At 50.4% G+C, this 25,969-nt stretch overlaps 1 protein-coding gene across 1 annotated transcript; it reads right to left on the bottom strand.

Moving 5' to 3' along the window:
- Positions 1-1,922: 1,922 nt before the first annotated feature.
- Positions 1,923-3,506, bottom strand: KCNF1 (potassium voltage-gated channel modifier subfamily F member 1; the record flags this gene model as incomplete). The annotated part of the gene is made up of 1 exon (XM_082851324.1): positions 1,923-3,506. Exon 1 carries the CDS (start codon positions 3,405-3,407, stop codon positions 1,923-1,925), a length of 1,485 nt encoding a protein of 494 aa, XP_082707450.1. The 5' UTR covers positions 3,408-3,506.
- Positions 3,507-25,969: the final 22,463 nt, after the last annotated feature.

Below are 25,969 nucleotides of genomic sequence, written 5' to 3'. Positions count from 1 at the left end.
CCAAACAATCCCCTCTTCCCGAGCCTCTCCTCCCTCCCACTGAGTCCCACAGCCCTGGGCCCACCTCTTCCCCTGCCTTCCGTGGTCACCTGACCCAGTATTCCCTGGAGAAACGTGTGAGGGAGGGGTGCACAACATTGGCTCAGGGCCCCGCACCTCACAGGGACAGCTCTGACTCTCTCCTCCCTTCAAGGCCCCTACAACATGGCAGCCTCCCACCCCCTGGAGTCCCCAACCCAACACGTCCGCAGCCCTAGGCTTGCAAATCCTGGAAGGGGCCCCGAGAAAGCATCCCTCTTTATACATATGGGAAAACCAGGGCCCAGAGAAGGAAAGACCTGCCCAGGATGGTGCAGACCAGGGACTACGTCCCCTCCCCCTCCTCTTAGACCTCCCCCTCCCCTCAGAGGGCTCCTGCACCAGCTGCCCCAGGAGGGAAGGAGGAACAGAGCTCTGGGGTTTGTGGAAGGTGGAAAGCCAGAGAGAGGGGCCTGCTGGGACCAACTCCGTGCCAAGGGGACTGCCTTTGACTAAGACCAGTGTGACAGTGCCCTGTGGCCACCGCTCCCCCATCTGCATACCAGCCCAGCCCTGTGGAGGCCAGAGTGGGAAGCTGTGCCCCTCACCCCTCTCCCAGCACACAGTAATGGAAACACCTGCCGTTTACTGAGTAGCTACTATGTGCCAGGCACTGTGCTAAGCACTGTGATTCCCTGAAGTAATTCTTCCATTTAATAACTGATCAGAATGAGGATCAGAGGTTAAGCAACAGGCCTAAGGTCACACAGCAAGTAAGGGAGTGGCAAGGGAGGGATGGTAGAGAACAGTGTTTAAGCTAGAAGGCATCTCGGAGATCACCTCCCCATTCCTTGGGATTCAAATCTAGGCCTGTCTGTGTCTGTTCCCCAGGGGCTCATAGACTAGGCTGGCAGCGGGCCACCCGGAGTGGGCTCAGGTTTGTGCATTCAGCTGATACCTCAGAAGTGCTGGTTCTAGGAGAAAGGATGAGCTGGAAGACAGGCACGTCCACCCCGAGGAAGCTCACTCCCTCTCCTGGTCTGCAGACCCTCCCCTCATGGCCCAAGCACACGCCTCTGTCCCAAGACCTCCTCACATCAAAGAGAATGAATGTGCTTTGGGGGTGATCAGACCTGGGACTGAATCCCTGCTCTGTGTGCCCTGGGGCCTCAGTTTCTTCTTGTCTAAAGGGGGGGGCGGCCTACCTAGCTAGCAGGGTTGCTGGAAGGAATGGAAAGAAGTTGTGAAAAGGGCCTTGCACAGGTGATTAAGAAATGATAACCCCATTGCTTGGTGTTCCCAGTTCTGTGCATTCTTCCTCTCCTGGGAGTAAGCTTTTCCTCAGAAGGAAACAGGACGCGCAGAGCCTCCTGGATTGTGGCAAAGCTCCCTGGGCTGAACCTACGTATGAGCCCTTCTTTAACTAGCCCTCAGCTAAAAATAAACCTTCTGGGCTGCACACCTACCTCCCAGGAGGGGCTGAGCCACATCTGGGAGTGGGGGGGGGGGGGTGCAGCGGGGGACAGGGTGGAGAGCGGCCAGCCTGTGACAGAACCTACAACACAGGCGGGCGCAGAGAGCAGCAGGCTTTATTGAAGGAGATACAGAACTGGGCGAGGGCGCCTGCCGTCAGCCAGACCACAGCCCTCATCACCCCACACTGTCAGTGATCCCTGGACGCCCCTCCCCGCCCCTGCCCCCGCCCCCGGCCCCTGGGCAGCCGGAAACACAAAGGGATCTTACCCGGCCTCATCAGAGGTGCCCAAGGGGGCCTTCAGAGTTCTGTTCAGGAGATGGCTGGGGGACAAAGGACAGCCCCTCCCGGGCAGTCACTGGCAGGCCTGTCACACCCGTCCATCCGTCTATCCACCAGCCCAGTCTGTCTGTGTGCAGGTCATCCCTCGTCACTTGCAGCTCTGGAGCCGGGTCCTGTGGTGCTTCTCCTCGGTCAGCAGGGGGATGAAGGTGTCGCTGCGGGAGATCTTCAGCTGGCTGCTCCAGCTCAGCCCCTCCTTCCCGGCGGGCTCTGGCGGGAGGTTGTCCAGGTCGCCGCGGGAGCCCCCTGTCTTGCCCTCGCCCACACTGCTGGAGTTGAGCTCCATCAACTCCAGCTCGTGCTTGGCTGCCGTTTCCAGGACTCGCTGCTTGTTGTAGTATCTGACAAAGTTGTTGATGATGGGGTGGATGGGCAGGGCAATGGCAATGACCCCACACAGGAAGCTGATGGCTGCATTGAGCTTGCCCAGGGTGGTCTTGGGGTAGATGTCACCATAGCCAACCGTGGTCATGGTGATGATGGCCCACCAGAAGGACTGCGGGATGCTCTTAAACAAGGTCTCCGGGTGGCTCTGCTCCATGGTGTAGCCCAGGGCCGAGAAGACGAAGATGCCCACGGCCAGGTACATGAGCAGCAGCCCCAGTTCCTTGAAGCTGCGCTTGAGGGCATAGGTGAGGGTCTGCAGCCCCGAGGAGTGGCGCGCCAGCTTGAAGATGCGGGCGATGCGCATGATCCGCAGGGCCTGCACAGCCTGCTGCACGTTGGTCAGCTCCATCATGCGGGCGCCCAGGTGCGTGAGCGTGAGGCTCACGTAGAAGGGGAGGATGGCCAGCACGTCCACGATGTTCATGAAGGACAGGGCGAAGTGCAGCTTGTTAGGCGAGGATAACAGGCGCAGCAGGTACTCCAGCGTGAACCAGCCGATGCACGCCGTCTCCACGTTCTCCAGCGTCGGGTGCTCCACGCGGTTGCCCTCGGCGTCCAGCACCTGCAGCTCGGGGATGGTGCCCATGCACATGACCACCGACGAGACGAGGATGAGCAGGAAGGACAGCACGGCCACCACCCGCGCCGGACACGAAGACTCGGGCTTCTCCAGGAACTTCCAGACGCACTTCTGGCAGCGCTGCCAGCGGCCCTCGGCCGTGTCCACGCCCAGGTCGTCCAGAATGAGCTGCACGCGGCGCGCGATCTCCTCCAGCTCCTCGCGCTTCTCGCTCAGGTGGCTCTTGCAGCAGTCGTCCAGGAACTTGAGGTCCACCTTCCAGAAGTCCATCTCGTTCTTGAAGCAGATGGGGCAGATGCCCTTCTTCATGTGGACTTCCCCGAAATAGTACACCTCAATGACACACTTGAACGCGTCCGGGTCCCTGTCGAAGTAGAACTCGCGCTTCCCGGGGTCGTAGTCGTCGCACAGGGAGAAGATGGTGTCGTAGCCCCCGGCCAAGCAGTCGATGAGCTCCGCTAGCCGGGTCTCGGGGTACCGGCTGAGGAGGTCTCCGTACAGCACCCGCCGCACGCCTCCCACGTTGACGACGATCTCCATGTCGTCTCCCGCCCGGGAGCCCCGGCTGCCCGGCTCCGGGAGGCTGCGCTCCCCGGCCCCGTCCATTCTCCCGGCGAGTGCCCGCGCGGCCTCGGCTCCGCGCCCTGCCGCCGCCGCGGGGTCCGGCGGGTCCCGCCGCTGCGCGGCCCTCGAGGAAGCCCGGCAGGCGCCCGCCTGCCTGGAAGCGCGGTCACAGCGGGCGGCAGCGGGCTGGGGCGCGCCGCGGGGGAGGCAGGCGCCTGGCGGCGGGGCTCCGGGCGGGCATCCGGGCGCTGGGGCGCGCCGGCGGGGGGCTCTCGCGGCCACCGGCCTCGCCCCGAGCGCTCACCCCGGCTCCCGGGTGGCGCGATCCGCCGCTTCGGCTCGGCCTCCGGCGGGAGTGGGGTCCCCTCGTAGGCAGCAGGCACCGTCCTCCGTCCCCGGGCGCGCGGATCCCCGCGTGCGACCCCGGCGCGAGACGTGCCACGCGGCCGCCGGCCCCACGCAGCCCGCCGAGGTTTGCGGAGAGCAACTTGGGCTTGCTATGCCCGAGCCGGTTCCAAACACAATAGGAATTCCAGCCTGACGTCAGGAGCGTTTCAAACTGTACCCTCTTCTGGTGAAATTCTGCAAGGCACGCGCGGCAGCTGCAGGGGAACGGGTTAACCCTTGGGCAGACGGGCACAGCTGCGCGCCGGCCACCGCCGCTGCCGCGCGACTGCCCGCGCCTCCCGGCGCCGCAGGTCACCCACGGGCCCGGGACCCCCGGGCTTGGAAGCGGCAGGCCGGCCGGCGCTGGCTAGAAAGTTTCTCTCTCCGTGCTGTGTCCAGAAGATCGATGGTGAGTGAACACGGCCGCCTGTTGCTCCGCCGGAAAGCGTGCCCAAGAAAGCCCTTCAGACGCGGCTCCCGCGTCCGGGCCGGCCGATCCTGCCTGGTCCCGGCAGGTTCCCTAACTCCCCCTAACGCCGCCCTGCCGTGGGCGGCACTTTGGCCTCCACCCGAGCACTGTCCGACCGGGACAGCCAGTCCAGCCCCGGGTAGCAGAGAAGGGACTGCCCAAGGTCACACCGTGAAATGGGAGTAGAGCCCAGCGTGGCCTCCTCTTCATCCAGAGCTTCCCGCCGTCCTGGCCGATTGACAACGCGCCCGGTTAGCGGATTGAAATTCTGCCTTGAAGTCCTCGGGGTCCGCCGCTTCCCATTTCTCTGCAGACAAGCACCACCACCACCGGCCTCCAGAGCCTTGAGCCCCCAAGCTCCCACCTCCCCAGCCCCCCGCTCTGCCCTTCCCACACAATGTTCCACACCCTCCCCTGTCTTCCAGACTTGCAGCCACTGCCTGAGCCATCGCAACAGCTCCCAGCAGCATCTTCTACACTGCGAACTACTGAGCACCATCTGTGACCCGGGGACTGTGTTTAAAAAAATACCCTAGAGAGAGGCATGACGAGGCAGAGCACAGAGGATTTGTAGGGCAGTGAAACTACTCTGTATGACACTCTAATGGTGGATACCTGTCATCACACATTTGTCCAAACCCGTGGAATGAACAACACCAAGAGTGAACACCGGTGTAAGCTATGGGCTCCGGATGATAATGATGTGTCAGTGGAGGTTCAATGATTGTAATGGAGGTATCTCTGGTGGGGGAGGCTGAAGGAATGGGGGGCACGGGCGGGAGTATTTGGGAACTCTCTGTACTCACTGTTCACTTTGGCTATGAACCTGGAACTGCTCTATGCCGCAACTAAGAAGTCCGCATGCCACAACTAAAAAATGATCCCGCCTGCTGCAACTAAAGATCGCGCATGCCGCAATGAAAACCCTGCACGCTGCAACTAAGACCCACCCCCCAAAAGAAAAGAAAAAAATACATATATTCTATAGGCTGGGTCACTGACAGTACTCTTTTTTTTTTTTTCTTTAATGAGATCGTATAAAACTGAATATGTTAGAGTACATCACATGAAGATAGTTTGGAGAAACTTCTTTTCACAGATTTTATTTTGTTTCCATTTAAAATCAAGCTCTGATGTGTTACTACAGAATAAGAAATTGAGATCCAGAAAGGTTGAGTAAAAATAACAGTTCTTATAAGTGCACCACGAGCTGAGCACTTTCTGAGCGCGTGCACTCTTCTCATTTCATCTTCACAACATCTCTCTGAGGAAGGAAGATGTCAGGTAACCTACCAAGATCACTCAGCCAGCAGATGGCAAAGCTGGGGTCAGAACCCTGAGAGCCTGCTGTCCCAGCCCACACGCTTCGCCTCCCCTGTCCTGGTCACATAGTTGAAGAGGTGGAGCTGGGATTTGACCCCAGGCCAATTCTTCTGTCTGATATAGTGCAGCAGGCGACCCCCTGCACACACCCCATATCCATCTTCCAGGCCTTACTCACATTGCTTCCTTTCTTAGCTGTCTTCGGTTGCTCCCTAGTATTTCCAGGGTCAAATTCAAATTGCATCTTAGTCTAAGTTTAATGAGCAATAGTTGGTTGGTTGTGCGGTCGATTTACTGAGTACTGACCAGCATTTTTATTGAGATAGTATAGAACAGAAAACATCGGAGTACGTCAGACATGGTAAACATAAGTATGGCTTAAATCTCTTCCAGCACGCCGTCCATTCAGCAAATCCCAGACCGCTGCAGGGAAGAATGCTAGTTGCGAGCGACAGTGGGACAGGAGGGGGATGCAGATGCAAAATACAGCAGAGAAAATGTCCCCCAGTAGCCCAGAACGGAGCACGAGCCTGCTGACGACCGGGGCATGAGAGAGAAACAGCTGTAAATCACGGATCAAGGCAAGTTGGAGGGCTGGTAACCAAAACAAGGCAGGGAGGAAGGCTCCTGCTGGAGACAAGAGACCAGGCTGAAGCCGGAAGGCAGAGGAGAAGGTGGGAGTGTAAACTCCTGCTCCGTGGGGAGCCACCCAGCATCACTGAGTGAGGGGAGCTGGCCGGCACTCACTTGCCCCTCCAAACCTGCGTGCCCTATGCCCCAGACTCCTAGACTCCTTCTCAAACCCTTGAAAGCCTCAGAACTTTGGCGACTGCCATGCCTGAGCCCCAGATGCCCTTCCCCTTCATCCCACCAAGCCTCCCTCATCCTCCTGGGCCGCCTCCACTCACCTGGCCAGAGCAACACTTACAGGTCAGGTCTGGGGCTCCTCTTCAGCCAGTACGCTCCCCAGGCCCCTACTGCCTTCTCTGTATGGACTGAATCATATATCTCTAAAAGCCATATGTTGAAGCCATAACCCCCAACGTGACTGTATTTGGAGACTGGGAATTTAAGGAGATAATTAAGGTTAAAACAAGTGAGGGCCTAATCTAATAGGATCAGTGGCCTTATAAGAAGAGACACGAGAGATTTCTATCTCTCTCTGCACACACTCACAGAGGAAAGGCCATGTGAAGACATAGCAAGAAGGTGGCCATCTACGATCCAGGATCTGGTGATCCTGCCTCACCAGAAACTCTAGTAGGAATTTGATCTTGGACTTCCAGCTGCCAGGAGTATTTTGTTATGGCAGCCTGAGCAGACTAATACATCCCCCTTCTTCCCTCACACCTGCCAAGTCTTCCCTAGACCTCCCCCTCCTCAAGGCTCTGGATACAGCCCTTCATCATCTGAACCCTAGACCCTGTCTGAATTTTGCGACGGCTCAGCTGAGATACCATAGGTTTAAAAAAGTCTAGTTGTGCCTTTTCCTTGAAGGTCACTGATGCATAGAAATTTGAGCCTAGATCCATTGAGAATTTCCTGAAGGATTAAACCAGGGGGCAAAAGTCTGGATTTTTGGCTAAAGATGGAAAGTTTCTCGCTGTGCTTTATTCGGTCTCGCATAGGACTCCTATTAGAACTGTACATTTTGTGATATCATGGGCGGCTGGGGGAGCACAAAACCTTCTGTGAGACACAAGATGAAGCAGCAATTTGATTCATGTGGGTTTTTCATTTAAACAGGGAAGGGAAAAAAACACAGAATCTATTTAGGCATTATGGGAAGTAATTGTTTGAGTTGTATTTTTCTTTATTAAATAAATATTTTTTTATTTGTTCATCAATAACATTTCAGGCTACGGAATGCTTCATTTCCATGGCGCTAATTAAAACCAGCACATGTGCATCTAAGTGATTTGTCTAGACACCGAAAGAGGGAAGCTGCAATCTATTACCTTTTAATGGAATAATCAGTTCTGTTCAGTTAAAATTTCTTTGTGTTTTGCTGAATTTAATAATGCCTTTCATTAAGATTCAGTTCTGTACTCCATCAAAAATTTACATTTCATTATTGCTGTGCACCCAGCTGAGGAGTTGATTGACCAGAAGTTTCAGCTCTCCTCCTCCTGCCTGAATAAACTGTGCCTGGGAGGCAAGTGCAGGAGGCCAGCGGGGTGGGAGGAGGTGCTGGATGGAGAATGGGGTAGAGAAGAGAATGATGAAAAATGGATTCATCAGGAAATTTTTTTCTTTTTTCTTTTGCTCCAGCTCCTGAGCTTCTTTTTTTTCTTTTCTATGCCTCAGTTTTTCCACCTGCAAAATGGAATTCGTGACCTTTCCTTCCTGAGTACAAGATCTTATGAGGAACAAATAAAATAATGGGGATGAATAGGCTTTACGGACTATAAGATGCTGAAAATGTGAACGAGGAAGGAGGGAAGGAGCAAGGAAGGGGAGTTTGACTTCCTGGGTCCAGTCCTGCTGTGGGCATGTCCCTTTGGGTCTGAACACCCCTGCCCCATCCCCCGCCTCTCTTCAGCTGTGACTTATCCAGCTCAGGTCGTGGGTGGGAAGACTGCGTATGTGACAGAGCCGCTGCATGTCCCGGGTGTGTAGAAAGATGTCAAAGACTTTGGATGCACGATGCTGCCCTGGAGGCTGGGATAGGACCGCCTCTGGGCCTGAGATGAAGTTGCTTTGACTTTCTTAGGGAAAGAAAAATGCAGTGAGAACACAAAGGGGGACTCTCGGGCTTCAGGCCTCGCTGTGTGCGTGGAACAGTCACAGGGGGTGGGGGTGGGGTGGGGGGATGCTGTCTGCTTTTGTGCTTGCTTTTTAAAAGGAGTGTAAAAGGAGAAGGAAATTCTTTTAAAAACAAGTCCTTTCGCATTTTCCTTTTGTTTAACTGCAAAATTAATATATATTCATTGTAAAAATTCAAAAACTGTGAAAGCCTCACATTTGCACACCAAACTCCCCTATTTCCCAAAAGCCAGTGCTGTACATGGTGTATTTGTTCTGCTGCTGTCTAACGGAGTACCACAAATTCAGCAAACATTTGTTATCTCACAGTTTCCATGAGTCAGGAATCTGGCCAAGGCTTAGCTGGGTCCTCTGCTCAAGATCTCACAAGGCTGCAGTTAAAGTGTTGGCTGGGGCTGGGGTCTCATCTGAGGTTCAGGACCCTCTTCCGTGCTCATGCGGCAGAATTAATGTTTTTGCAACTATAGAACTCATGGAGGTTTAATCTTCTTTGAGGCCAGCATTAGAGCCTCTCTGATCTCTTAGATCTCAGTGATCTAAGTCTTCTTTTAAGAGGCCTACCTGAATAGGCCAGACCAGCCCGGAAGAATCTTCCCTTTGATTAACTTAAACATACACTCTTATATTACTATTTAAATTAGCACCCCCTAAATGAAAAACTTAGGTATAAATTTGACAAAGATTTGTACAAGCTCTATATGAGGACAACTATAAAGTTCTGATGAAAGAAATCAAAGAAGAACTAAGTAATTGCAAAGGTAGTTCACGTTCATGGATAGGAAGACTCATTTTGTCAAGATGTGAGCTCTTCCTAACTTGGTCTGTAAGTCAGTGCAATCCCAATCAAAATCCCAGCAAGCGGCCTGAACAGACACCTCACTGAAGAAGATATACAGATGGCAAGTAAATACATGAAAAGATGTTCCACATCCCAGGTCATTAGAGACTTGTGAATTAAAACCACAGTGAAATACCGCTACACACCTAGAAGACGACCGAAATCCAAAACACCGACACCACCAAACGCTGACGAGGATGTGGAGCAATATTCGTTGCTGGTGGGAATGCAAAACAGTGCAGACACTTTGGAAGAGAGTTTGTCAGTTTCTTACAAAACTGCTCCTTGGGGCTTCCCTGGCGGCGCAGGTTAAGAATCCGCCTGCCAGTGCAGGGGACACGGGTTCGAGCCCTGGTCCGGGAAGATCCCACACGCCACGGAGCAACTAAGTCCGTGAGCCACAACTGCTGAGCCTGCGCTCTAGAGCCCGCGAACCACAACTACTGAAGCCCTTGTGCCACAACTACTGAAGCCCGCGCACTTAGTGCCCGTGCTCCGGAGCAAGAGAAGCCACCACAATGAGAAGCCTGCGCCCCGCAACAAAGAGTAGCCCCTGCTCACTGCAACTAGAGGAAGCCTGCGTGCAGCAGCGAAGACCCAATGCAGCCAAAAATTAAATAAGTGAATAAATAAATAAATTTATTTAAAAAAAAAAACTGCTCCTTGGTATTTACCCAAATGAGTTGAAAACTTATATCCACATGAAAACCTGCACACAGATGTTTATAGCAGATTTATTTACAACTGCCCAAACTTGGACTCAACCAAAATGTCCTTCAATAGGTGAGTGGATGAATAAAGTATGGTACATCCAGACAATGGAATATCAATCATTGCTAAAAAGAAATGAGCTCTCAAGCCATGAAAAGACATGGGAGAAACTTAAATGCATATTACTAAGTGAAAGAAGCCAATCTGAGAAGACTAATCCTGTACGATTCCAACTCTATGACATTCTGGAAAAAGACAAAATTATGGAGACAGTAAAAAAAATCAGTGGTTGCCAGGGGTTGGAGAGGAGAGGGATGAATCAGAGCTCAGAGGTGTTACAGGGCAGTGAATCTCTTGTGTATGATACTATAATGGTGGCTATATATCATTACACATTTATCCAAACCCACAGGGTGTATAACACCAAGGGTGAGCCCTAATGGAAACTCTGGACTCTAAGTGATAATGATGTATCAGTGTAGGTTCATTTTTAGGAACAAACGTGCCCCCTAGTGAGAATCTGGACAGTGGAAGTCTGTGCCTGTGTAGGGGCAGGGGGTATGTGGGAACTCTCTATATTTTCCCCTCAATTTTGCTACAAGCCTAAAACTGCTCTCAAAAAATAAAGCTTATTAAATTTTTAAAAAGTAAATAGCTAGTGATTTTAAAACAAATCTATCTGGGTGTATATGTCCGAGCCAGTGCTTTTCATTGAACTCGGCTGCCGTGTAGGAAATCTGTGATCGCCCGCACAGCACAGGGGAAAGGGAACCTCAGGCGTGGAGACAGCCAGCCTCTCCTTACACCCCCTCTTCCACCGTGGAATTCAGCAAAGGGCCACGGGCCTCGGCTCAGCTCCGGACATTAACACGTATTCGAGCTGCTCAGGGCCCTGTCCTGGAAACATCTGACAAATGCTTGTCTCGTGGTGCCCCTGGCCCCATTTCTGCTCCTGGCCAGAGACTGGGAAAGAAGGGGACATTACGGGGTCAAACGAGGAGAGAAAGGGCATGATGTGGGAAGTGGAAAGTGGTGTGGGCTGAATGTGAACTGGAAGCGGAGCGGGAAGAGGGATGGAGAGGGGCAAGGAAGGGGGATGGGAGTAAGGAGAAAAAATTCAGGCACATCTTCTCACGTTTTGAAGAAAATGTCATGACAGGCAGGACTTGATAACTACTGTCATTCGTGGGATGTTTCAGTACAAGAGAACCAAATAATCATGACGTCATGAGCTCAGTGCCTTCCTCCAAATCAGCATGCAGTCACCAAATGTATATGGTTTGAGTGTCCTCGGGAGCTTCCTGTGCCTTGGTCACACCAGGGCCCTTTGGGGAACAGAAAGTTCTTCTTCATGTGGTTATGACAAGCAAATAGGACCTCACGTGTATACAGAACCTCACGTGTGTACAGATGGACCCTGGGAGGTGGCAGGTTTCCAGAGAGCTTGGAGCCCCAGAACCTCAGAACTGGAAGGAAACTCAAATTGTTTAGGTCAACCTTCTATCCACTGTATCCCTCCAAGCAGGCGCTCAGTCTCGGCTGGGATGCCTCTAGTGGTGGGGAGCTCATGACCTGCAGGGAACAGGAGGGAGTGGTGCAACAGGAAAACTCTCAGGAAGAAAAGAGGCCTTTTTCCACTTCCTGATAGTGAAGTCATTCCACGTCCCGAGACCATGAGGGCAATATCTCTCTAGGCAAGAGGTTGGATCTCTCGCAGAAAACTAAGCTTTGAGTCCCACCTCTGCCATCTTGTAGCTGTGTGAACTTGGACATGTCACTTTGCCTTCTGAAGTCTCAGCTGCCTCTTCTACGAAACAGAGAAAATGCCCGCTAGACCTCCAGCAGGTGGTCATGTGGAGCAATAAGGAGAGCACATGGTGAACCAGGATGTAAAGAGTTGCTATCATCGCACCCGTCTTTCATAATACTGAGATCGAAATGCGACCTAAGAAAGCAGATTCAAACTGGTTTGCTTGCCAGTGCCGGTATATGAGTTCTCACGTCCTTGTCTGTAACAACGTGCTCACAGTCAGACAGAGAAAGTAGCAGGGAGAAGTCAGGAACTGGGGAGATGCTTACGTCCAGATTTTGCTCACGTGCCTTCGTAAGTGCCCAACACGGCATCACTCACTGCATTCACTCTCCAGCTCTCATTCCACACCCGCCACCAGGAGGTAGTAGCTGTGGAGTCTGGATAGGATGACCCCACCCTCGGCCTCAAAGTGGAGTCCCAATCATTCTAACCCACTAACATCCCCCCCTTGACACATACATCTCCCTCGTCCCCATTATCATTTCAGGAGGAAAAAAAAGCGGCCCAGCTCCAAACTTCTCAGAGTATTCCCCTGGCCATGGCGATGAAGACTGGATGAGACCTAAGTTGTTCCAATCAAGGGGCAGCAAAAGATTTTTGCTTGATTGATGAGGCAAGAGAAGCTCCCTCTCCTTCTGGACATGGATGTGGAAGCATGTTCCTCTGCAAGCTGTTGGCATTCACCTTGCAACCATGAGGAGAGCCAGCCTTCAACTGAAACAGACATGGTCAATGGCAGAATGGAGACAGACACAAAAGTCCTTGGACTGATGAAGTACTAGATCAAACTGATCCTGAAGACAGCCGTCTGGATTTTCTAGTCCAGTGGGCCAATCCACTTCCTTATTGCTTAAACCACTTTGGGTTTGCGGGTGACAGAAGAGGTGCCCATGAATGCCGTGTGGCCCACAGTTGGGACCACCTGAGATGCCCCATATCTATCTTCTCTGACTCTCTCCAAGGCCAAGGTTTGCTCCAGGATTCTGAGCAAAGTCTGGGAGCAGGGCTGTTGTATATAATTTTGCATTCTGTGCCCAGAACCAAGGCTCCTGGCAGAGGGGCTGAAAGCCAGCCCATGCTCCCCTCGCCAAGCCATGATCCCCAGGGCAGGGCTGCCTCTGCCCAGGGGAGGGGGCACCATTTCTTTATTCAAAAGGGCTCTGTACACACCAAGCCTTGTGCCTGCGGGGATGGGTCCATCCAGGTGGGGAGTGGGAAACAGGTGGCGCCTTCTCCTAATTTGCATAAATGTTCCCTATTGCCTAGTGGCAGCTGAGATCCTCTCATCTCTGGCTGACCTCCCTGCAGCCAACAGCACCCAGCACTCCCTCCCCGCCCAGAGCCCCTGACCTAGCTCATCTGCACCACTCTTATCACTAACTCGCTCTTTCAACAGACTGGTGGAGGCCATCACCCCTTCCACATCTGGCTTGTCTCAGGAGGGAGACACAGGACCTGTGACAGCTGTGATGCCTGGTGGGCTCTGCTGGAAGTCCACTGGGGATAGAGGCCTGTGACCCAGGGAAAGAACAGAGGGCGAGGTCAGCTGCTACGCAGCCCGGCAGAGCCCGGCCAGCCCCAAGGGGAGCTCTGGGGTGTATTCACCCAGCAGAATCGGGCAGGATGGCCAGGCCGTGATGTCCCTTCTTGATCAGTCACTGACCATGCATGATCCTGCGATGCCCTCGCTGAAGAGCTCCCTGTAGCTGCAGCAGGCCCAGGAGGGCTGGACAGCTGTGGATGAGCCCTGGCTGGTGGGGGACCAGGGCACTGCTCCTGTCAAGGCAGATTCATCTCACCCCGTCTCTGAGCCAAGTAAGGGCAGCTGCACCGTGGCTGTTTCCTTTCGGGGTTTTCAGACTGCAGGTCTGTGCTTCCATTTAAGGAATGGCGAGCACCTACTTGGCACAGACTCTCTCCCATGTGAAACTGGGTGCAGGCCTCGGGAGGGGCTCACGCAGGGGCTGGTTTCCATCTGAGCTCCTTCCTGGAGCCAAGCGGGAGGGCGCGGCAGGTCTGTGCACCCACCCGGCGGCTGGTATTTCCAATAAGCCCTGAGATCAACTTCGCACATTCAAAATGTCCACAGACTAATGGCAGCGAGGTGTGAGCAATCCAAGGAAGCATTTCCAAAACAGAGTCAAGACAGTTGGAGACGGAATCGGTCCAGATCTGCTGCTCCGCTTGACCCACCCTCCTGCTCTGGGCCCTTTGCAGGGCTGCACCCGGGGCACCTGCTGGCCCCAGGGAGCCAAACTGGACGGCATCGGATGCTCAGCCGCCCAGCCTGCAGCGGCGTGGCCCACCACCGGCCTAGACCACAGGGTCTGGGCTTGTCCTCGACCCCAGTGGCGGCCGAGCCCACGCGGTTACGGCCAAACCAACCTGGCTCCTCCTTCCACTTCTGGGCTCAGGTGAAGCGCGGTGCCTGGTTCCGTTTTGCCCAGTGGCTGCCCACGGGCTCCGCAAGACAGCCCATAATTGTGGAGCAGTTTACTCTAACCAGGAGAGACGGGAGACCGGGGAGGGCTGGCTGATGAATTTCTTGCCCTTCCTAGAGGTCACCCACCCTGCGGGCTGTTCTTCGATGTGGCGGTTCACACAGCTTCTCCAGAAACAGCGAGCGACCTTGAAATCAGCTCCATTTTTCTTAGGGTCTTGGCCTGCCTGGTCTCGTACTGCTTTGTATTTGTTTCCTTCCTTTTTTGTCTCATTGCCTTTTCCTTCCACCCTTTTGCCTCCTGGCACTGCAACATCTCCCTCCCTCTCCCCAAAAATCTTGCCTCAGGGTTGGCTTCCTAGAGAATCTGGGTTAAAACAGAGCTATTCTTAAAGAGCTGAAGGCCTCATCACATAAACGCCCATAGCCAAGGGCAACATCGGTGGGTAATCTGGGACTTCATTTTATTGGCCACCCATCCTCACAACATAATCGGAGACACAGGCTTGCTCCCCTCGATGTCCTGAGGCTGTGTTGCAATCAGTGACTGCACAGTTGTGTTACCCTCCATAGTATGACAGGTTATAGAACCATCACTCGCATCACAGACCTCATTATTCATAGTGTGTTACGGGTTGAATTGTGCCCCCCCCCCAAAATATGTTGAAGTCCTAACCCTGTGAACGTGACTATGAGGCTTCTGATGGCAATTCCAACGTGTGTGGGTGCGGGCATGCGGTGGTGAGGGTCCTCGCCGTCAGTAAACAATTCCTTAACGCTAGCTGGGTGTCCTACAATTCAACTCAGCTCTGACACTGTCCCCTCAGAGATGGACAGCATCAGATTCCACAGGTTAAGGGGCTCAACCGGGACTACCATCCTCCCCACACTTCGGGGACCAGTCCCAGGTCCAGATTATCACCTGTGCTTCTGACCAACTGGCTATAGATTGAAGGTTCCTATGACCCCCTCCTGGGGTTCGATTAATTTGCTAGAGTGGCTCACAGAACTCAGAGAAACATTGTACTTGATTATTGATTTCTTATAAAAAGGAATGAACTCAGGAACAGCCAGATGGAAGAGATGCACAGGGCAAGGTATGAGGGAAAGGGCGCGGAGCTGCCATGCCCTCTCCAGGCACACCGCTACCCCAGCGTGTCCAACCTGGAAGCTCTCTGAGCCCTCTCCTTTGGGGTTTTTATGAAGATTCATTACAAAGCATGATTGATTAGATCACTGGCCACGGGTGATTTTCACTCAATCTCCAGCCCCTGTCTCCTCCCCTGAGGCCTGGGGGGCGGGACTGAAAGTTCCAGGCCTCTAATCTCTTGGTGGGTTCTCCTAGCCACCAGTCCCTACCCTTAGGGGTTTTCCAAAAGTCCCCCCTCATTAACATAACAAAGCCACCTTTATTGTTCTCCTCTCTTAGGATTCCAAGGGTTTCAGGAGCCCTATGCCAGGAACTGGTCAAAGACCAAATATTATGTGACCTTATTTTGAAGGAAGGTCTTTGCAGATGTAATCAATTTAAACATGAATTATGAGTTACACCGAACCCTAACCCAAATACTGGTGTCCTCATAAGGCTCACGGCACCATTCCCACCCTCACCTCCCAATGCAGGAGGATGGGGGACTCTTCTCGGGAATAATGTATGGCATCTAAGACCAGTTCCTCTCTTTCTTCTGTCCAAGTGATTCAACCACTCTGAGTCGGTATGTAAGTCTATAAACTGGACATATCAGAACAGAAAGTATATCTTAAGGATGTTGTCAGATGCGTAGGAGATCATGAATGTGAAAATTCTCAAGACCCAAAAGGTATTGCACAGCCGTCCTCATTATAATTATCATTATGGCCGTGTCAGCCTATCTGTGCATGACCAACTTTGGCGCCTCTCAAAATTCAAACAAAACCCTGGTGACATGTATAAGTATGTTCCATAGGACCACAACCTTCTCAGCAATTCATTTGCCACTCAATATTTAACTGATTGCAGAGCTCCCTAAAAATAATTTATCATAAACAGAGCTGCTAAATCTTTCCCTTGTTTTGCTTTGTGTGAAATAACTATGGCGATAAAAGTAACAACCCCTTCTACCCACAGACAATTCTCTTGACTCAAGAGGAGCAAAGGAAAATGTCATTCCCAGATTTGGCATGAATGTGTGTGGCTACGGGGCCATTATTGAACAAGTTTCCATAGCTCATCAGGCATCTGTCAGCACGCTCGCTGAAATCAAACATGTAAACTCACAGGCGTTAGCCCAGATAAACACCACCTGCCTCTTCATTTTATAAGACGGCTCTTTAATCCCTCCAAGTTGGAAATGTTCTTCCTAGACACTGAATACTTCTTGAGGAACAGTTTTCGTAATGAGAGTGGAATCCCTCTCCCATCCCAGCCCATTGCTTTGACAGGTGTTAATTACAGTCTTGATGGGAGAGAAACATCTGTACACTTCAGCCTGGGGGGAGGTGGTAATTTGCAGCTCGGCAGGCAGTGCATGGAAAGTTGCTAGAGAGACTGACTTGCTGGCCACATGGGAGGCATCGCTGGGGTTTCCCTTCACCGTGCCCCCCACCCAGTGTCTCTGGAGAGGCGGCTTCAGAAGGAATCCCCAGACTCGCCAACTTTCCTCCTCTCCATATGCCATTCTTCCTTCTCTTTCTGCAGAGGGTCAGGTCTGCTGAATTGTCATGCTGCACAATTCATGGCTGGCCATTCTATATGTCTTTTCATAGGTTTGTGGCATTGTTATTTGGTGGCAATGCCAGCTCTGACTTCACATGCTGTCTTTATCCGTCCCACTTAGATTTCTCCCCAGAAATATTTATGTGTTTGACTACAGGGTGCTGTCCAGACCTTTAGACCTCCTGGCGATGTTGTTCAATGTACAGAATATAGACTGTTTTATGGGGTTTTTTAATTTTGAAAAAAAAAAATCTGATTCCAAAATACATCTGGCCCTGAGGAATTGCCCACTTGTACTCAGGTGACATTTGACAAGTGCCTTGACCCTCTCTGCCCAGACGCAGGCGAACACTTACCAGACAAACAAGAGCTTTCCTGATGTCCCCACCTGTTAGCCGTTTCTACCCCAAGCATTGCTCCTTGAGAGCGAAGATGTGGTGCACACAGTTGGCCGCACCTCCCACTGGCTGTGTCACTACCCCAGGGGACTCAGCTTCCCACCTGTCAAGTAGGGCGTCTACTTCCTAACCTCTAGCCCTGTGTGCTCCTGGCTCTGAAACACCAGCTATGAACTATCTCAGTGTTATGGACCCAAATCACATGTTGAATCCTAACCCCCTGCATGGCTGATTTGGAGATGGGGCCCGTAAGGAAGTAATTAAGGTTAAATTGGGCCTCAAGAGTGGGTCCCTGATGCAATGGGAATTGCGTCCTTACAAGAAGAGACACCCGAGAGAAGTGCTGTTCATTCCCTCTCTCTTGTCTCTTAGTCTCTCTGTCTCTCCCTCCCCCCGCCTCCTTCGTGTGTGCACAGAGGAAAAACCGGGTGAGGACACAGCGAGAAGTGGCCACCTGCAAGCCAGGAAGAGGGCCCTCTTCAGAAACCAAATCGGCCAGAACCTTCGTCGCGGACTTTCTAGCCTCCAGAACTGTGAACATATAAATTTCTATTGTGTAAGCCACCCAGGATTTTGTGATGGCAGCCCAGACTAACACAGATACTCACTCCAGTTTTACAGACAAGAAATTAGCTCAGAAAGTTGACATGGAGTCTCAAAGGATGAGTGAGAAACTAATAAGCAGTTGGGGAGGGAACACTTTTCATCCAGCAGCGCGACGGCTTAGAGGTGTAGAGAGAGGCTGTGCGTTCGGAGAGCAGGCTAGTACCTGGGGGTGAGGACTTGGGACGCCATCCTAAGGCAACCAAATGCTTTGAATAAAAGACGGGGGCATATGGTTCGGCATGAATATGTAAATGGAATCTAATTCTGGGAGATCCAAGTTTTGAGGGTGCAGCCTGTATGCCAGGAGTGGGTGGCACAAACTCAAAAGACCTCAAACCTGAGAATGTCAGTGGGATCCACCCCGTGAGCAATACCTGAGGCTCTTGTCGCTTGAACACATAAAGAACACGCATTATGAAGACAACCAAAGGGGTAGGTGAGAGACGCTGAACCACACGGTAGAATGAGTAGAGCTTCCCGAGCCATCAACGCAGCGCAGAAAATCAGCTTCTACTATTCACAGCTAATCTCTCCTCCATGGTAACTGGGATACGCCACATCATTTTCCTCTTTCTTTCTACTGCTTTCTGTGCTAACCGCAAATCTACTTCTTACTCTCAGGAAGATCTACAAGCGACATCCCGAGGTCCCAAGCTGGAAAATGATGAAAGAAGAGTCTCCGCATCTTTGCCCTCACCTGTCTTCCACTGGCTGACTTTCTTGTTCTCACTGGCCCTGTGTTTTTCTGCCCTTGAATAAATGTATGAAGGGACAACTTACCTCCCATGCAGATGGGCACCTCTATTTCTCTGGGCAGCCACAGTGAGACTCTTGAGTGGGGTTTAGAAGAAAATGACATCTGGGCTGTTTCCTTAAAAGCTTCTCCCCAATATATCAAGTCCTCTAAATGATAATTGCTGACATGGTCCTGTTATCAACCTCCCCCTCCACCCCCCAAGCAGCTGGGCTTAAAATTTATCTGCTGATTGCCTCCCTGTGTGTGTGGGGGGGAGGGGGTGTTGGCTTTTTAACTCTCCCAACCCCGGTAACAGTGCACATTTTTATGTATACAGGCACGTACACACACGCACGTGCGCACGCATCTATTTATTTAACGCTATGTGTGAGACAGTGAAGGCCTCGTAGGAAATGATCACTGCCCTCAAGCAGGAAAAGTCCGTGTGCAAATATGTGAAAAACGAATTTGCAAAGCAAGAGTTAAATAATACCAGCACCAATGGAAGAGATAATCCCTCAGACAGAGATAGCTCAATCTTTGATAAAGCTGCCCCCCCATCCGACAAGGATGCTCATGACAGCTCCGAGAAATGGCCAAGGCAATGATGGCAGACCAGAGAGGGCTGCAGGGGTTGAGCTACTGGGATTCCTAGCATGAAAGGAAGATTGGCCTTTCAAAGCCATCAGCAGGAACAAACGTTTCACTTGTAGTCCTGCCAGCCTGTCTGTACCAAATAAACAGCTTAAACAAGTAGATCTTTATTTTGATAGTTTTCAAATTGGAGTGGTGTTGATTTACCCAGTGTCTGACTTTTGCAAAAATCACACCATTTGAGCTCTAGAGCACTCTACTCCCCGTCTCTGGGGTAAACTGACTTTTAAACGAACGTAGCTAAACAACCACATCTCTGCCAGCAGGCAGGCTAAGAAGTGCGCCTGCCTCCTACATGGCCGTGTCAGTTTCTGAAGGCGTTTCTGTGACTGTTTTCAGACCATAGATCTTGAACCCTTTCCTATCCCAGCAGACATGAGAAAGCAAATGGGGACAGATCCTGGCGAGAGCAGACTCAAAGCCAAGAAGCCAGATTGGGCATCCTCTGATCCAGGACTCAAGGAATACCAAGAAAGCAATCCTTTTTCCTTTTCACTTACCTTTCACACAAGAAGGAGAGCAGACTGAGCACTCAGAGTGGTGGTCCCAGCCTGTGCCTAGGGACTCTCGGGCATAAAGGCTGCTGGCCGGACTCTCACAGGGAGGATGTTGGTCACTATATCCATCCATCGCCCGTCCGTCATGGAGCCACCAAACATTTCACAAGCCCCTCCCACCACAGGCTTCTTGCTGTGCTGGACACTCTCAAGGCGGAGGTAGAAACGAATCTGACGAGTCCCTGCTGCCAAGGACCTCACGCACACACAGGTAGGGACATAGCCAATGTAACGCCCACAAAGCCGTCTCTTTAAAACTCAGGACTCCAGGGCTTCCCTGGTGGCGCAGTGGTTGAGAGTCCGCCTGCTAATGCAGGGGACACAGGTTCGAGCCCTGGTCCGGGAAGATCCCACATGCCGCGGAGCAACTGGGCCCGTGAGCCACAACTACTGAGCCTGCGCGTCTGGAGCCTGTGCTCCGCAACAAGAGAGGCCACGACAGTGAGAGGCCCGCGTGCCGCGATGAAGAGTGGCCCCCGCTCGCCGCAACTGGAGAAAGCCCTCGCACAGAAACGAAGACCCAACACAGCCAAAAATAAATAAATAAATAAACTTATAAAACTTATGACTCCAAAACACAATGAAGTCAGACAGACCCAGGTGGAGCCCAGCTCTGCCACTCACTAGCTTTGTCTCCTTAAGCCTCAGATTTCTCACTGGGAAACCTTCAAGTCAAGTAAATGAAACTTGAAAACAATCCTGTGTGTGAAATCTCCGAGCACACAGTAGGTGCTCAGTAAATGTTAGCTCCCGTCCTTCTTCCCATTAGATGATTACTGCGAGCCTAATACCAGCCTATAAGACTGAAAGTGGAGATGGCAATATAACGGATCCTGATGGGAGTGGGAAAGACCTTTCCCCTCTACCCAAGAATTTCATTCTTCTACTATGTAAAAGAGGTTGCTGGCCCCCTCCTGCCCAAAGCATTCAGCTTCCCTGCTCCTTCTGGCTTCTTAGCCACGTAACCCCAGCACCTAGACACACGGTGGACATCAGCAAGGGTTCCGTTAAACAAGGTCCCTCCAGGATTTCTCAAGTCAATAACAGCTTCTGCATCTTTCTGGTGGCTGTATTGCTGTGTTCCTTTCTCAGCAATCCCAATGTGTTTTTTAGGATAGAGGCTCACCTGCTATAAAGATCCAAACATGAGAGAGAAATATATTTCCAACATGTAGACAGTTCAGGGAAGGTAGTGCTTTTTTATTGGGCACTTAGTATACTCAAGGCCTCATGCTAACAGTAATATGTGGTATCTAATTTAATCCTCCTAACAAGAGATGATGGGTGGACTGAATGTGCGTGTCCCTGCCAAATTCATGTGTTGAAGCTCCAACTCCTAGTGTGGCTATATTTGGAGATGGGGCTTTCAAGGAAGTAAATAAGATTAAATAAAGTCATAAGGGTGGGGTCCTGATCCAATAGGATTAGTGTCCTTATAAGAGGAGACACAGAGAGCTCACACTCTCTGCCATACGAAGACACAAGAGAAGGTGGCCATCTACAAGCCAGGAAGAGAACTCTCAGCAGAAACCAAATAAGCAGCACCTTGATCTTGGACTTCCAGTCTCCATAACTGTGAGAAAACAAATTTTTGTTGTTTTAGCCACTCGGTCTACAGTATTTTGTTTTGGCAGCCCAAGTAGACCTAAGATGGATGATAGTTATTCTAGTTTTACAGGTAATAAAAATAAACACAGGAAGGTGATTTGACTTGCTGGGGTCACACAGCAAAGCCAGGATTTGGGCCCTGATTTGCCACCCTCCCCATGGCCAGTGCTCCTTGTACTGTCCTCCAGCCACCTCTTTTGATAGCCACATGTTTTGTGGTGAAAGTGTGGTTAGAATCCTGCAGTTTGACGTCTAGGGCAGCATATCCCAAAGAGAACCCTGGGGAGCCCTATCTCTGTAGGATGTACTATGATTCAGTTGTGTCCTCCAAATAAGACATGCTGAAGTCCTAACCCCCAGTACCTTAGAATGTGACCTTATTTTAAAATAGGTCTTTGCAGATTTAACCAAGTTAAAATGAGGTCATCAGGGTGGTCCCTAATCCAATATGACTAGTGTCCTTTTAAAAAGGGGAACAGAGACAGACACACCCAGAGGGAAGACAGTGTGAAGAGATGCAGGGAGAACATTCTATGAAGATGGAGGATTGGAGTGATACACCGACAAGCCAAGGAACACCCGAGGTTCCCACGTCCATCCAACACGTCCATCCCCAGCACCTTCAGAGACACCATGGCCCTGTCAACACCTTGATCTGCTTTCCAGTCTTTTCTGCTGATGACGGGCAGGTGGTGGGCATTCGACTTTAACTTCACCTAGTCACTTCCAATTTTAAACTTTGACTCTTTTGAATATATACTCAAATTTAGATTCTGCCCCTTCCCCTTATCCTCCCTAGGATATCTATGTATGAGGGAAGCTCAAGCCCAGAGGGAGAAGGTGGATACCTCTCCTCCCTAGTCCCTAGCTGTGCTGCCTAGTCCTTGAACATCATGGCCTGGCATCCATGGGCTCCCCCTGGATGTGGCAACCAGGCCACACACCACATAGCCTCCTCATCATTGCCCCACCCCCAGGCCTCTTCTGGTCTATGATCCTCACATCAGGTCTGCTGGGTGCCAGGGAACTCTTAGTCATAAAGCTTTTAAAATATGTAGTTTTCTGTATGCTGAGAACTACAAAACACTGATAAGAGAAATCAAAGAAGACCTAAATCAATGGAGAGATATACCATGTTCATGGATCGGAAGCCTCAATATTATTAATAAGTCAGTTCTTCTAAAATTGATCTACTATAGATTCTGAGTGACAGTAATCCAATCCCAGCAGGCTCTTTTTGTAGAAATAAATCAAACATTTGTATGGAAATGCAAAAAAAAATTAAAATAATTTTGAAAAAGAAGAACAAAGTGGAAGGATTCACACTATTTGATTTTAAGACAATATAAAGTCACAGTAATCAAGACAGTGTGGTATCAATGAAAGAAAGACATGTGGATGAGTGGAACAAAACAGAGAATCCAGAAAGAGAACCAAACATGTATGGTCCATTGATGTTTTACTGAGGTGAAAAGATAATTTGTGGAGCAAGGTTAGTCTTTTCAACAAATGGTGCAAGAACAACTGGATATCCATACACAAAATTAAAAGAATCTCAACTCATACCTCACACCATATACAAAACTTAACTCAAGATATCAATATATCATAGACCTAAATGTAAAACCAACAACTATAAAACACTGAGAAGAAAAGATAAAAGAAAATCCTCCTGACCTGAGAATTAGGCAAGATTTTTTTAGATAAGACACAAAAAGTAGTAATCAAAACAGGAAAAAATTGAACTTCTTCAGGATCAAAAACTGCTCTTTGAAAGACACGTAGGAAAATGAAAAAAAAAAAAAACCCATAAACTGAAAAAAATTTTGCAAAACATATACATGATTTTAACAAATCTAAAATATTCCTAAAATCTCAAAATTCACCAAAACAAGCCAATTTTTAAATCAGGCAAAATATTTGAACAGACACTTAAGAAGAAACATGGATGGTAAATAGCACATGAAAAGATGCTCAACGTCATTATGGAAATTCAAATTAAAACTATGAGATACTACCACATTCCTATAAAAATGACTAAAATGTATACATATATACACACACACCTATATGGAGAGAGAGAGAATATTAAGTACTTGGAAAGACACAGAGCAATTGGGACTCACACACTGCTTGGGGGCAGTCACTTTGGAAAACAGTTAGGTAGTTTCTCAAACAGTTCGACATACCCCTACCATATGATCTAGTCATTCCACATCTAAGTATTGATATTTTCCTAAGAGAAATGAAAGCATGTGGCTGTAGACTTGTACCTGAATGTGCATAGAAGCTGTATTCATAAAAGCTCCGAACTGCAAACAACCCAAATGTTCTTGAACGGGAGAATGGATAAATAAATTGTATTAGGCTCCTACCATGGACTCAGCTATAAAAAAATGAACTGCTGACACATTCAACAACACAGATGAATCTTAAAAACATTATGCTAAGAGAAAGAAGTGAAACATGAAAAGCTACCGTATGCCTTCACTTATAAGCCATTCAGAAAAAGGCAAAACTCTAAGGACAGAAATCCAGAGGTTGCCAGGGGATGAGGGTGGGAGGAGTGACTGACTTCAAAAGGGACAAGAGGGAACTTTTGAGGGTGAAGCAAATATTCTGTCTGGATCGTGATGGTGTTTACACAGCCATATACGTTTGGCAAATCTCACAAAACTGTAAACCTAAATTTTATGATATGTCAATTACATCTTACTAAACCTGACTTAACATTTTTTATCATTATTACCATACTCAGAGATTGTTCTCTCTTTTTAAGCAGAAGTTTATCATTAAAAGAGAAAGGAAGCACTATTTATGCTAATTTCTTCTGATTAATACATGACTAAATACCATGCTTTTGTATAGAGAGAGCTATAAATAAAGAGCTACATCTCACTCACGTGGTACGTTCTGTACCTCGCACCTGACAGGAAACTTTTAGAGTCACTGCTTCTAGAATAGTCCCTGCACAGAATCAAGGTGAGGAAAGTGGTCAGGAGTGTTAATTCTCTGCTTCTCACCCACATGCCCCTCACCACAGCTGGGGAAGGAAGCACGGTCACCGTTATTACTGTTTCCATCACATAAACAGAAAGATGCAAGAATGCAAAGATGAAGTTAGAGTTTGCTAAAGGTCACGTGGCAGGTTGGTGGCAAACCCTGAACTTGAATCCACATCTTTTTACCACAGAGAAAATTGTAATTTTTTCTTAATCTTCTCCCCAGAAATAACAAAGTGAAAATGTGTGGGGTGGGAGCTATAGACAGAGGTCTAAGCCCAGTTGAGGGGAAATGGATGAGCAGGGAGAAAACCTGTTTACCAGTGGGCTATTTTGGGTGCTTTCCACAGACCAGCTCAGTCGATGTGACAGCGCCACCCACATCTCAGCCCGGAGCCCGTTAGGTGGCGTGGGCCCAGGGGTGACAGGAGCTGGGACACGCCACCTGCTGTGCTTCTGCAGCCTCTCTGCTCTGATGGGCCCTGAAGTGGAAAAAGCTCCTCTGGGGACAGACGACCTGGACCCGAATCCTGCTCCAGCCCACGTCCCCTGTGGGGTCCTCGGGGCCCAGGACAGAGGGCAGGCCCGGAGAACCTTCCCGTGTGGATAAGCTGACTCCTGTGTCCCCACCCTGCGGAGCTTCCCTTTCCGCACAGCGGGGAGCAGAACTCCACTGCCGGCCCCTGGAGGCCTCCCCTATGTCACCCCACCCCTCGGCTGGCTGCACCTTGTTCATCCCAGGCGGCGTTTCCCCTAGTGAGCTGCTCTCTCCACCAGCTCTGTGGGGTCATTAAGGGGCATTTTCGAAAGAGTTCTGAGGAAAAAAAATAAGTTCAGTGGGAAATTCTGGGCTAAACAAAAGAGTTATGGGTTGAATTGTCCCCAAAAGATGCATTGAGATCCCGACCCCCAGTGCCTCAGAATGTGACCTTATTTGGAAATAAGCTTGTTGACGTAATTAGTTTAAGATGAGGTCATTCTGGAGCAGGGTAGGGCCTTAATCCAATCCGACTGGTGTCCTTATAAGAAGAGGAGAGACGCTCACACAGGGAGAAGACGACCACGAGGCAGAGACTGAAGGGCTGCCGCTGCCGAAGACCGCCAAGGATGCCAGCAACGCCAGAAGCTGGGAGAGGCGGGAAGGGTCCTCCCCTGTGGGTTCCACAGGGAGCACAGCTCTGCTGACACCTTGATCTGGGACTTCCAGCCTCCAGAACCGTGAGAGAAGACATTTCTGTTGTTCTAAACCACCCAGTTTGTGGTACTTTGTTACGGCAGCTTAGGGAAACTGGTATACCAAGTTCAAAATAATTCTGTACTTCTCAGTGACTTTAATAAGCTGACCTGCAAGAATGTCCAAAAAGGAAGAAATAAGCCTCATTTTCTCAATGGATTTTTACCACAGAACTCTTTGGGAAAGGGGGATCTTCAGGACTCACCTGTGGTCCCCCAGGGAGTTGACGTAGAAAGAGGGACCAGGGGGCCCACACAGCCTGGGTGCACCTCCAGGCATGATGCTCCCTCCCATGGGTCCACTGCCAGTCCCCACAGAGAGCCCTGCTCCTGGTCAGTGAAAGAAGGAAGGAAGGAATGAGCACCCC

The sequence above is a fragment of the Leucopleurus acutus genome (genome assembly GCF_964270905.1).
Source record: "Leucopleurus acutus genome assembly, chromosome: 12".
NCBI lineage: Eukaryota > Metazoa > Chordata > Mammalia > Artiodactyla > Delphinidae > Leucopleurus > Leucopleurus acutus.
The sequence above is the reverse complement of the archived record's forward strand: the minus strand, read 5'-3'. Positions and strand labels throughout refer to the sequence as shown.